The sequence below is a fragment of the Oncorhynchus masou genome, chromosome 23, assembly GCF_036934945.1.
Source record: "Oncorhynchus masou masou isolate Uvic2021 chromosome 23, UVic_Omas_1.1, whole genome shotgun sequence".
NCBI lineage: Eukaryota > Metazoa > Chordata > Actinopteri > Salmoniformes > Salmonidae > Oncorhynchus > Oncorhynchus masou.
In genome coordinates this window covers 26,137,135-26,150,575 of record NC_088234.1, presented here as the reverse complement: position 1 = coordinate 26,150,575, position 13,441 = coordinate 26,137,135, and the positions used below count along the sequence as shown (strand labels likewise).

At 42.7% G+C, this 13,441-nt stretch overlaps 1 protein-coding gene across 3 annotated transcripts in view; it reads left to right on the top strand.

Moving 5' to 3' along the window:
• focad (focadhesin) overlaps window positions 1-13,441 on the top strand; it is a 93,078-nt gene that overhangs the window by 70,593 nt on the left and 9,044 nt on the right. For all 3 annotated transcript variants that reach the window (XM_064931707.1, XM_064931708.1, XM_064931706.1), the window contains 13 exons: window positions 2,619-2,711; window positions 2,882-2,970; window positions 6,098-6,139; window positions 6,513-6,621; window positions 7,292-7,408; window positions 7,619-7,857; window positions 8,036-8,125; window positions 10,448-10,598; window positions 10,841-10,960; window positions 11,054-11,176; window positions 11,345-11,422; window positions 12,156-12,227; window positions 12,357-12,459. In XM_064931707.1, coding sequence (XP_064787779.1) covers window positions 2,619-2,711; window positions 2,882-2,970; window positions 6,098-6,139; window positions 6,513-6,621; window positions 7,292-7,408; window positions 7,619-7,857; window positions 8,036-8,125; window positions 10,448-10,598; window positions 10,841-10,960; window positions 11,054-11,176; window positions 11,345-11,422; window positions 12,156-12,227; window positions 12,357-12,459 — 1,426 coding nt within the window. The remainder of the gene's footprint in view (window positions 1-2,618; window positions 2,712-2,881; window positions 2,971-6,097; window positions 6,140-6,512; window positions 6,622-7,291; window positions 7,409-7,618; window positions 7,858-8,035; window positions 8,126-10,447; window positions 10,599-10,840; window positions 10,961-11,053; window positions 11,177-11,344; window positions 11,423-12,155; window positions 12,228-12,356; window positions 12,460-13,441) is intronic.

Sequence of the window (13,441 nt, the reverse complement as noted above, 5' to 3'; positions counted from 1 at the left end):
TTTTGCTGTTCGGTAGGCCTACTCATCTTGTTGGCTGATGGAAAGTAAATGTGGACAGTTCTTCCAACATCTTCAATATGTGCCTCGGAATTGGAAGTATGTGCGTAATTTGCACAATTTGTCTGTCTTCAGCCTGTGAGAAAGACCTGATCACGTGACTGAGCACCATGTGAGCGAGAGGTACTTAGGCACATAGCCGGGAGAAGGGAATTAGAATTCCGGGAAATTCGAGGCGTTATCAAGTGCTTGTCAAATTGTGAATGAGAGACTGATGAAGTGTGTACAGCCTGCGCAAATCATCATTAGAGTTGCATCATGCAGCCTTAGAACGTATTAAAAATCTAAACGTATGGCCCAACATTTGTGTCACAACTAAAGTTGCATAAATAACTATAAATGAAGAAAGTAGGAGCACCTGTTTCTTTGTTAACTGCTCAACACAGAATAGACGCTTGGAGAAAATGTCCTTTCTGTTTTATTCAGCTAAGTTCGATTGCATTCTTCACAATATAAAGTAATGCCACAGAATTCTAAGCAAATCTTGTCTGCTAAATGAACTAGTGTAACCCACTGCCACATGGCTTAGCCATATCAGGGCCCAACATAAGGACAACTCAGAGTATGTTATTCTGTTCTTCTGAAATAGACTACATTTTCTTCATATAATTTTCTTTAGATCTGTCTAAAATAAATAATGGTTTTATTGTGTTGGTGTGGGCTATATTACATGGATTTATTAGACGTTTTAAAATGTAGATGCTCCAAAGGTCTTCATCAGTGGCTAGAAGGCTATGCGTGGAAGCCAGGAGATGCTAAATGTGTTTATGTTAATTGACGGTCAATTACCATGAGACCAGCAGTTGTTTGCTTGACAATCACCGGCTGACAGCCCTAGTTGTACGCTCCAGTGACAGTTTAAGGCATCCTCATCATACTACACAAACGGTTTATTTTAGCAGTCCGCTCATCAACCTTCCCTCTCAAGTGTTTTGTTTATGAGTTGCTAGATATGTTTGTGTACACTCAGGCTTACTCCCACTAGACAGGAAAAGTGCTTTCTATGAATACTCCACACCCAAGGTGTGTGATGATCTTTGGAAACATGTACAGTTCTTTTTATATAAACGTGTTTAAAGATGGATGACCTACGTCACCATTTTCTGTTTATTTGTACACATACTGTTCTGAAACAGATACATTACCGTTAGGGTCACTTAGAAATGTCCTTGTATTTGAAAGAAAAACTTTTTTTTGTCCATTACAATAACATTAAATTGGTCAGAAATACAGGGTAGACATTGTTCATGTTGTAAATGACTATTGAAATAACATCAAATCGATCAGAAACACAGTGTAGACCTTGTTAATGTTATAAATGACTATTGAAATAACATCAAATTGATCAGAAACACAGTGTAGATATTGTTAATGTTATAAATGACTATCGTAGCTGGAAACGGCTGATTTATTTTAATGGAAAATCTACATAGGCGTACAGAGGCTCATTATCAGCAACCAACACTCCTGTGTTCCAATGGCACGTTGTTAGCTAATCCAAGTTTATCATTTTAAAAGGCTAATTGATCATTAAAAAACTTTAGCAATTATGTTAGCACAGCTGAAAACTGTTTTACAGATTAAAGAAGCAATAAAACTGGCCTTCTTTAGACCTGTTGAGTATCTGGAGCATCAGCATTTGTGGGTTCGATTACAGGCTCAAAATGGCCAGAAATAAAGGCCTTTCTTTTGAAACTCATCAGTCTATTCTTGTTCTCAGACATGAAGGCTATTTCATGAGAGAAATTGCCAAGAAACTGAAAATGCCTAGAAGGCCAGCATCCCGGAGTCGCATCTTCATTATTGAGGTTGAGACTGGTGTTTTGCGGGTACTATTTAATGAAGCTGCCTGTTGATGACTTGTGAGGCATCTGTTTTTCTAACTAGACACTAATGTACTTGTCCTCTTGCTCAGTTGTCCACCAGGGCCACCCACTCCTCTTTCTATTCTGGTTAGAGACAGTTTGCGCTGTTCTGTGAAGGGAGTAGTGCACAGCGTTGTACGAGATCTTCAGTTTCTTGGCAATTTCTCGCATGGAAATACCTTCATTTCTCAGAAAAAAGAATAAACTGACGAGTTTCAGCAGAAAGGTCTTTGTTTCTGGCCATTTTGAGCCTGTAATCGAACCCATAAATGCTTATGCTCCAGATACTCAAATAGTGTAAAGAAGCCCTGTTTTATTGCTTCTTTAATCAGACAACAGTTTTCAGCTGTGCTAACATAATTGCAAAAGGGTTTCTAATGATCAATTAGCCTTTTCAAAATGATAAACTTAGATGATCTAAACCAACGTGCCATTGGAACACAGGAGTGATAGTTGCTGATAATGAGCCTCTGTACGCCTATGTAGATATTCCATAAAATAAATCAGCTGTTTCCAGCTACGATAGTCATTTACAACATTAACAATGTCTACACTGTGTTTCTGATCGATTTGATGTTATTTTAATTGGCTTCTCTTTCAAGAACAAGGACATTTCTAAGTACCCTAAACTTTTGAACGGTAGTGTGCATGTATGAATGTGCATACATACTCAGTGTTTCTCTTCTCTGTGGTCAGGTGAACATTCAGCCATCAGAGTGGCATCGGGCCCTCCTCCTACCCCAGGCCTGGCGAGGGTTCATGAGCCGAGCGTACCATGCCGTCCTACAGGTGTGTGCGTGCCCTATGAATACAGCATGTCTTTCTGTTTATCTCTATTGAGTTTCCTGGTCAATTTATGGTCATGGTTGCCGTATGAATGCGGTTGATTTGCGACCATGGTTGCTGTACCGGTATGGTGTATGTGGTTGCTGTGTGGTCATGGTTGCTGTGGTCATTAGGGCCGTCGGGCAGAGCTGGAGATGCAGCAGAAGCAAGGCAAGGAGAGTCCAGAGGAGCTGCAGTACAAACAGCACTGTGCCTGGCTCTGGTGAGAACACACACCCACACACACACCCGTCTTTAAACATGCTGTTCTATTCCACCATAATCCAGCTCATCTTCTAACAAAGCACATTCCATTGGTCCCTGGAGCCGACAGTATGACATTATTTAAGACTATGGAACAACAGGACATAGTTGACCTTTGCGGAGATGGTCATTTTCTGAATTACTTCCTCTGTGGCATCCACCATAAAGTCCTGTCATTTTGACTCCTCTCCCTATAATCAAAAACATCTCAGCTCTTAACACAGATTACTCTGCCCTTTACCATTGGGTAAAAGACGCAGAATTAGGCAACATTCCTGAATAAATCTAGTTTCTTTCTGTCACTGACTTACACTGGAATTACATTACAAGATGGACAATAGTGTTAATAGTTTTCGGTATAGCTTCGCATGAATCTAACTATCTAATTTGGATGCCAGTCTTGTAATGTAATTCCAGTGTATCTCAGTGACAGACACTATTAATTAGATGTATCAACTTCCTAAAACAGCTCTCTTCTCAAATGAGGGGATCATTTGAAGGCTAATCTGCCAGGAATATGGGCTCCATATCAATAGTCTAAAATAGTTTCCTCTCCTCGTCACAATATTCTGGTATCTAATCATTAAAAAAAATATATATATGTGCACTTTAGTATACACTATCCAAAGGGACTAATAGTCATGCACACATACATATTCCCACAATCCTGACATTTCAAGCTCCGTGCTCTACCAACAGCACCAAATAGTACCACTTTTCTACTATTAATGGCTGACAGTGATATGAGGGAAATGTGCACAGCAAATTCTTCCAAAAGGTTACTGGTCCATCCATCACCTCAACAGAGATCACTATACCAGTCCTTCATGAGGTAGTCACCTGGAATGCATTAAGGTGTGACTTCTTAAATGTTAATTTGTAGAATTTCTTTCCTTCTTAATGCATTTGAGCCAATCAGTTGTGTTGTGACAAGGTAGGGGTGGTACACAGAAGATGGCCCTATTTGGTAAAAGACCAAGTCCATATTATGCCAAGAACAGCTCAAATAAGCAAAGAGAAATGACAGTCCATCATTACTTTAAGACATGAAGGTCAATCAATCTTGTATATTTCAACAGCTTTGAAAGTTAATTCAAGCACAGTCGCAAAAAAAGCATCATGCGCTATGATGAAACTGGGTCTCATGATGACCGCCACAGGAATGGAAGACCCAGAGTTACCTATGCTGCAGAGGATAAGTTCATTCAAGTTACCAGCCTCAGAAATTGCAGGCCAAATACAGTTGAAGTCAGAGGTTTACATACACTTAGGTTGGAGTCATTTAAAAATTGTTTTGCAGCCGCGCCACAAATTTCTTGTTAACATACTATAGTTTTGCCAAGTGGGTTAGGACATCAACTTTGTGCATGACACAAGTAATTTTTCCAACAATTGTTTACAGACAGATTATTTCACTTATAATTCACTGTATCACAATTCCAGTGGGTCAGAAGTTTACATACACTAAGTTGACTGTGCCTTTGACTGTGGAAAATTCCAGAAAATTATGTCATGGCTTTAGAAGCTTCTGATAGGCTAATTGACATCATTTGAGTCAGTTGGAGGTGTACCTGTGGATAAATTTCAAGGCCTACATTCAAACTCAGTGCCTTTTTGCTTGACATCATGGGAAAATCAAAAGAAATCAGCCAAGACCTCTGAGAAAAAAAATTGTAGAACTCCACAAGTCTGGTTCATCGTTGGGAGCAATTTCCAAACGCCTGAAGGTACCATGTTCATCTGTACAAACAATTGTACGCAAGTATAAACACCATTGGACCACGCAGCCGTCACACCGCTCAGGAAAGAGACGCATTCTGTCTCCTAGAGATGAACGTACTTTGTTGCGAAAAGTGCAAATCAATCTCAGAACAACAGCAAAGGACCTTGTGAAGACGCTGAAGGAAACAGGTCCAAAAGTATCTATATCCACGGTAAAACGAGTCCTATATCGACCTAACCTGAAAGGCTGCTCAGCAAGGAAGAAGCCACTGCTCCAAAACCGCCCTAGAAAAGCCAGACTACGGTTTTCAACTGCGCATGGGGACAAAGATTGTGCTTTTTGGAGAAATGTCCTTTGGTCTGATGAAACAAAAATAGAGCTGTTTGGCCATAATGACCATTGTTATGTTTGGAGGGAAAAGGGGGAGGCTTGCAAGCCGAAGAACACCATCCCAACCTTGAAGTACGGGGTGGCAGCATCATGTTGTGCGGGTGCTTTGCTGCAGGAGGGACTGGTGCACTTCACAAAATAGATGGCTTCACGAGGAAGGAAAATTCTGTAGATTTATTGAAGCAACATCTCAAGACATCAGTCAGGAAGTTAAAGCTTGGTCGCAAATGGGTCTTCCAAATGGACAATGACCCCAAGCATACTTCCAAAGTTGTGGCGAAATGGCTTAAGGACAACAAAGTCAAGGTATTGGAGTGGCCATCACAATGCCCTGACCTCAATCCCATAGAAAATTTGTGGGCAGAACTGAAAAAGCGTGTGCGAGCAAGGTGGCCTACAAAGCTGACTCAGTTACACCAGCTCTGTCAGGAGGAAGGGGCCATAATTCACCCAAATTATTGTGGGAAGCTTGTGGAAGGCTACCTGAAACGTGTGACCCAAGTTAAACAATTTTAAAGGCAATGTTACCAAATACTAATTGAGTGTATGTTGACTTCTGACCCACTGGGAATGTGCTGAAAGAAATAAAAGCTTAAATAAATCATTCTCTCTACTATTATTCTGACATTTCACATTCTTAAAATAAAGTGATGATCCTAACTGACCTAAAACATGGAATATTTACTTGGATTAAATGTCAGGAATTGTGAAAAACGGAAAAGATTTGGGTAAGGTGTATGTAAACTTCCGACTTCAACTGTAACTCCACACGCACACCAGAGGGAACATCGGTGTCAATGCATGTTCTCAATGGGACAGACATCCGCCATGTGAGTGATGTGCTACGCTCAAATGAAAAGAGACTGTGTGCGTGCGTAATCGTAAATCAAGACATGAGAAGATGAACCGTTCATCCCCTCGTCCAGCGATAGACTCTAAATCATCCTCCTTGTCTTCCTCTCCCTCTACACAGGGTCAGGGACCAGCTGACTGATGTTGTCAAATCTGCAGCAAAGTAAGTCTGTCTCCTCTGCATTGACATTGAATTTCCCACCGTGTCAAGTGTATGCATTAACAATGTAACTTGTCGCAATTATATTGCATTTATAATTATGGTAAGGGATTTTACCGATTGTTTGTCTGTTGATAGCTTTGGTCTCAACAAAACAGTGGGACTATTCTAGACTAGGTCAGTGCCATCATTCGAACCCTTGAAGCAGGTGGGGTTGTACTGGACTGGAACAAAATCCTGTACACACTTAAAGCCCCCCAACACCGGGATCGAGGAGCAGTGGCCTGTAGCCACACTGTTTGGTTGACGATGGCGGTGAGTCCTGCTACTGTTGTCATGGTAACCCTGTGTTACACCTGTGTCTCCGTGGCGATAGGGACAGTCCGGTGGTGCAGGGGAACTCCATCTTGGCTCTGAGCGGTCTGGCTTCGGTGCTGGCCAAATACGAGAGCAACATGCCCGCAGACACGGAGGGAGGACTTGGGGTAAGAGCAGACTCCACACGTTATGGGAGCATTGTATTTTATAGCACTGGTACTTACCTGGTATTAACTAGGAAATGATGTAGTGTCAAGGGATACTAGTACCCTGGTGCCTAGTAGTGTTTGTTATAATGAATCTGAAGAGAAAACAACAAATAATGCATGCTAAGGTTGTTACTGTGTAATTACCATTTTACCATGTTATTTCTTATTATAAACTGGGTGGTTCAAGCCCTGAATGCTGATTGGCTGACAGCCGTGCTATATCAGCCACTGGTATGACAAAACATTTATTTTTACTGCTCTAATTACGTTTGTAACCAGCTTATAATAGCAATAAGGCACATCGGGGGGTTGTGGTATGTGGCCAATATACCACAGCAAAGGGCTGTATCCAGACACTTTGCGTTGCGTTATCCCTAAGATCAGCCCTTAGCTGTGGGTATATTGGCCATATTACCACACCCCCTCGTGCCTCATTGCTTAAGTAAATAGCTGGTCATTTCTGTACCATAAAATAAGAAAGGAGTGTCTCTGAAAGTATCCCATTGTTTTACCAGATAAATGTCCTAATAAATATGAACTGAAGAAGGACCACAGTCATCTAAAGCTTTTACCATTTGGGTGGTGCTGTGACTCTCCCCTGCCATGTTTGTTGTGGTATATACTGTAGGTGGGCCCTGAGATCCTGTCCACATCCACCTGGCTGGCCATGGTCCTGGACACTCTCCTCAGCATCGTCAGCAGCAGCTACAAGCCCAGAGGACAAGTCTTCCCCTGGTTCCTACACGTCAGTACACCAACCAAGCACAACAACTAGAATTATCACTGAATAATGCTGGCATCTAAATCATGCTATATTGATGTTACATCATAAAAATAAATGAAAACCTGTACAGTGTTGCTGAATGTTTCTACAATACCATTCAACAGTATGGGTCGGCTTATATTTTTTTTATTGTTTAATTCGTATTTTCTTCAACTTACTGATCCTACTTAGCGGTCCTACTCGGGAGAGAACACGGCCAGTGCCATCGCCCGCTCCTGTGCCGCCCTGGCCCTGTCCCTGGTGGTGCCCGTGCTGGTTGCCTGGCACAAGGACAGCGTGCCACAGGTCCTAGCCACCCTGAGGGCGGGGCTTCCCGGCTCGCCCACCGCAGACGACTCCCAGGCCGTCCAGTTCCACTCTGGCCTGGCCCTGGGCATGCTGCTGTCCTGCCTGCACCAGGAGAGGCTCAGGTAGGAGGCTTGCCATGGGGGTAGAGATGGGGTGGTGTGTGTGTGAGAATTGACTCTTGAGGTGTGTGTGCGTGCGTGTTTGTTTGTATTGTGACATTGGATGTCATCGGGTGTTATTGTGTTTCTGTGTTTTTCCAAAGCATTCCCTCTGTTCCTTCCTTCTATCTCTCTGGTTCAGTGATGTGTCAGGTCAGAAGATCACAGAGCTGTTGATGAGTTCTCTAGACACTCTGGAAGCCTGCTGCTTTGACAGCAACCTGGAGTACAAGTGAGTGTGTCTGAATTGCATCTAAAAAAGTGTTCAATAAATATAAAATATGAGAATGGCTGGTTTGACACTGCCCTACCATCTTATACAGTGTATTCGGAAAGTATTCAGACCCCTTGACTTTTTCCACATTTAGTTAACGTTACAGCCTTATTCTAAAATTGATTAAATTCATCAAAATAAAAACAATCAATCTACAAACAATTCCCCAAAATAACAAAGTGAAAACAGGTTTTTAGAAATGTTGGCTAATTATTAAAAACATTTTTTTTTAAACATACCTTATTTACATAAGTATTCAGACCCTGCTATGATATTTGAAATTGATCTTAGGTGCATCCTGTTTCCATTGATAATCCTTGAGATGTTTCTATAACTTGATTGGAGTCCACCTGTGGTGTATTCTATTGATTAGACATGAGTTGGAAAGGCACACAGATGTCTATATAAGGTCCCACATTTGACAGTGCATGTTAGAGCAAAAACCAATCCATGAGGTCAAAGGAATTGTCCATAGAGCTCCGAGACAGAATTGTGTCGAGGCACAGATCTTGGGAAGGGGACCAAAACATTTCTGCAGCATTAAAGGTCCTCAAGAACACAGCGGCCTGAATCATCCTTAATTGGAAGAAGTTTGGAACCACCAAGACTCTTCTTAAAACTGTCTGTCCGGCCAAACAGAGCAATCGGGAGAGGGGACAAGGGCCTTGGTCAGGGGGATGACCAAGTACCTATGGTCACTCTGACAGAGCTTCACTTCCTCTGTGGAGATGGGAGAACCTTCCAGAAGGACAACCATCTCTGCAGCACTCCGCCAATCAGGCTTTTATGGTGGGTGGCCAGACAGAAGCCACTCCTCAATAAAAAGCACATGACAGCCCACTTGGAGTTTTCCCAAAAGGCACCTAAAGGACTCTGACCATAAGAAACAAGATTCTCTGGTCTGATGAAACCAAGATTGGCCTGAATGCCAAGAATCATTTCTGGGGGAAACCTGCCACCATCCCTACGGTGAAGCATGGTGGTGACAGCATCATGCTGTATGGATGTCTTTCATTGTCAGAGACTGGGAGACTAGTCAGGATCAAGGGAAAGATGAACGGAGCAAATTACAGAGAGATCCTTGATGAAAACCTGCTCCAGAGCTCTCAGGACCTCAGACTGGGGCAAAGGTTAACCTTCCAACAGGACAACGACCCTAAGCACACAACCAACACAACACAGGAGTGGCTTTTGGACAAATCTAAATGTCCTTGAGTGGCCCAGCCAGAGCCCGGACTTGAACCCGGTCGAGGATTTCTGGAGAGACCATAAAAAATAACTGTGCAGTGACGCTGCCCATCCAACCTGACAGACCTTGAAAGGATCTGCAGAGATGAATGGGAGAAACTCCCCAAATACAGGTGTGCCAAGCTTGTTGCGTCATACCCAAAAAGACTCGAGCCTGTAATCGCTGCCAATGATTCTGAATATTTACTGTATCAGTCAAAAGTTTAGACACGCCTACTCATTCCAGGGTTTTTCTTTTTTACTAATTTCTACATTGTATAATAATAGTGAAGACAACAACTATGAAATAATACACATGGAATCATGTAGTAACCAAAAAAGTGTTGAACAAATCAAAATATATTTGAGATTCTTCAAATAGCCACCCTTTGCCTTGATGACAGCTTTGCACACGCTTGGCATTCTCTCAACCAGCTTCATGAGGTAGTCACTTGCATTTCAGTTAACAGGTGTGCCTTGTTAAAAGTTAATTTGTGGAATTGATGACCTGGCCTCCACAATCACCCGACCTCAACCCAATTGAGATGGTTTGGGATGAGTTGGACTGCAGAGTGAAGGAAAAGCAGCCAACAAGTACTCAGTATATGTGGGAACTCCTTCAAGACTGTTGGAAAAGCATTCCAGTTGAAGCTGGTTGAGAGAATGCCAAGACTGTGTAAAGCTGTCATCAAGGCAAAGGGTGGCTTCTTTAACACTTTTTTTGGTTACTCCATGATTCCGTATGTGTTATTTCATAGTTTAAATGTCTTCAATATTATTCTACAATGTAGAAAATATTATAAATAAAGGAAAACCCTTGAATGAGTGGGCGTGTCCACACTTTTGAAAGGTACTGCATGTACATGTGATATTTCAGTTTTATAATTATAAAATATTTGCAAAAATGTAAGAAAATGTTAAGTCAAGGGGTCTGAATATTTTCCAAACGCGCTGTATGTGCGCATGCGTGTGTATGAGGTGGCAAGCTTTCCGTTTGTGTAACAATGTACTCCCCTACTATCGTCCGTTTTCCACTACCTCTCCTTTCTCCAGTGCGGGCTGTGTGCTGGGACTAGGCCTGGTGCTGGGGGCTCTTAGTGGCAGTGGACAGACAGAACACCGCGCCCGTGTGGGCCTCACCCTGGACAAGCTGCTGGAGGCCCTACAGGGGGACAGCAGCAGTCAGGGTCGCATGATGCAGGAGGTATGGCCCAAATCTTCATATTAGTTTATATCTCATTCACTGCTATTTTACTCTGTAGGGTCAGATTTGACACCTGAAACAGGATTCATAACGATGTCTTCCCTTAAATAAATAATTTAGAAGGTTATTAACGGATAATATTTATAGTGTCCTCGCTCACCTTTTATAAATCATTATTTTAAAACATTTAAATGTCCATTTGCTATCTCCTTCCCTCATTCCTTTCCTCCCTCCCTCCCAAGGTGTTGGCCTACTCTGTAGCAGGTGTGGGGGTGGCAGCCTTCAGTGGAGGGGTAGTTGATGCCCTTAAATCAGAGGAGATTATGAGCACTCTCCGTAGCATGACAGAGGAGAGCCAGCAGGTGAGATGGTACATTTTCATGAGTGTGCGAGGTTTGTGTGTGTGTGTGTAATGTTGTTAATCTACAACTATACGTCTTTCCTGTGTTGTCCAGACTCCAGGTTTCTCATTGGCTCTTGGCCTGGTTGTTCATGGTCTGTCATCCTGCGGCCACGGCAAGGCAGAGGACATCCAACCCCGCCTTCTGGATGCCTGGATCAAGATCCTACTGGCTGAGGTACTGGAGCGACAACCAGGGCAGAGCAAACGTTTACCTTGTTCCAACTCAAATGTTCCAAACAAGCTATTTTAAACAATGGGCCTGGCATCGCAAGTGATTCATGCCAATGAACAGTGTGAGTCCGGCTGTAATTAATTGAGTGGGCTATCCTCCCCTGTGTTGCAGGGCTGTCCCACCATGCAGAGGCTGGCTGCTGTCAACGGCCTGGTGGCTCTGGTGGGATCAGAGACTGGCATCCTTCAGGTGAGTCTTCCTACATTTGGGATGGGGTTAGTGGAATCGAACTTAAAAATGCAGTGCTGTACTGTACACATACAAAAGGTAATCCTCCCAAATGAACAGTTCAAAAACTTCCCCCTAGATAGATAGAGCCAAACACCTATTTATGGCTTTACATGTGCAATGGTAGCGTGTGTTCTAAGTGAATATAAGCAAAGAGTATGGATATACTCACAAGATGTCTCCCCGGCCCTAACAAAGGGAGTCGTCGTCCACAAAGCAGCACGGCAGGCTGTCTAGCCCCCACCTATCCTTTCTTTGGATTGGCGGATACATCTCCTTTTTTGAATATTCAATGAAAGTTGTTGAAGTCAAACTGCCTGAATTCAATGGAGAGAGATGCTGTGCTACTAACCTCATGTCATCAATATGCATGGCCATCTCGAAACAACTCCGATATAAAGTATTTCTTCTCAAAGTTGCCAGGATGTCACGTGTTCTACTTATATCAGTACACTCGTAACAACTTAAGCATGACAACTTCTATTAGATCCATTAAACCTCACTTAGCAAATAAGCCATATATTTTTTGGGGGACCAAATTCGACACACTCTCATTGACCTCCATACAAAAACTCCTTGCTTGGCGAAACAACGTCACCTGCTGGTGGGAGACTGATTTTTATGCCCAAGTGGGCCTCTCTTTCTCTTCCTCTCTGTAAAAAGTGACAATGTGTGTCTGTTCTCTCCCTTCTAGCTGAAGAATGAATCTGAGCAGTCCTCCCAGCAGCAGTCCAGAATGAACGAGGTCATACGGGCCATCACACAGGTAAGAACGTTGATTGATTGAGGACGTTTACTGTCCTTCAAGAGGATGTTGTTTTAACAGCTCACAAGGGACATGCATAAAGCAAGAAACAAGCAACAAACTAACAATGCTCCTGTCTTTCACCTGTAGATCATCACATTCTCAGGGGCCATCGGGCTGCAGTCTAACAGTGCCTGTCTGGTGGGGCACCTCCACCTGGCCCACATGTCCACCAGCCACAGCCGCACAGCAGGTAAGGACCACACAACAACATGCCTCAGACCTAACATACCTAGAGATTTGTGGCTTCATAGAGATCCAATCATTCAGTGGTTCTATACCAGTGGTCACCAACCTTTTCTGGGTCAAGATCACTTTCTGAATCAAAATGCATGCCAGAGATCTACCTCTCTGATTTTTTTCATTAACATGACTTAAAAAATGTAAGCCTATGCAACATTAACCAATTAAAAACAATACTGAGGAAATTAGGTTTGTGCAGTAAGCTATTGGCCCAATACACCATCACCACATACTGGCTTTGCTTGAATTGACCTGCCAATGCATTGCTGTTCGGGACATTAAAACTATATTTCAAAATTTGAGGTAGGCTATATGATCACACCGGTAATAGAGCCATTGGTGTAGTACTTGTGATGCACAGCAGAGTGAGCATACATTTAAATAATTATATTTTTATTTTACTGGGCTGGTGCCTGCATCTGATGGTCAGTCTCAGCGGAGGGAGAGAGCAGCAGACTGAGGGTCCGTCTCTCAACATCCCTCCGCTCTCCCTTTCCTCCACTGACACTGACCAAAAAAGGGACACCGTCTTCCAGCTGATGGGGAAACTTGAGTCACACCGCATTATTTCTGCCTCATGTACAAATTCACGTTGTTACACCTATAAACAGAGAAAGTGAAATATTCCTTGATATTAAAAAAGACCCAAGTCGCTAATAATAACAACAACGCAAGCCTATACAGTCGTGGCCAAAAGTTGAGAATGACACAAATATACATTTTCACAAAGTCTGCTGCCTCAGTTTGTATGATGGCAATTTGCATATACTCCAGAATGTTTTGAAGAGTGATCAGATGAATTGCAATGTCCCTCTTTGCCATGCAAATCAACTGAATCCCCAAAAAAACATTTCCACTGCATTTCAGCCCTGCCACAAAAGGACCAGCTGACATCTGACAGCTGTCAGTGATTCTCTCGTTAACACAGGTGT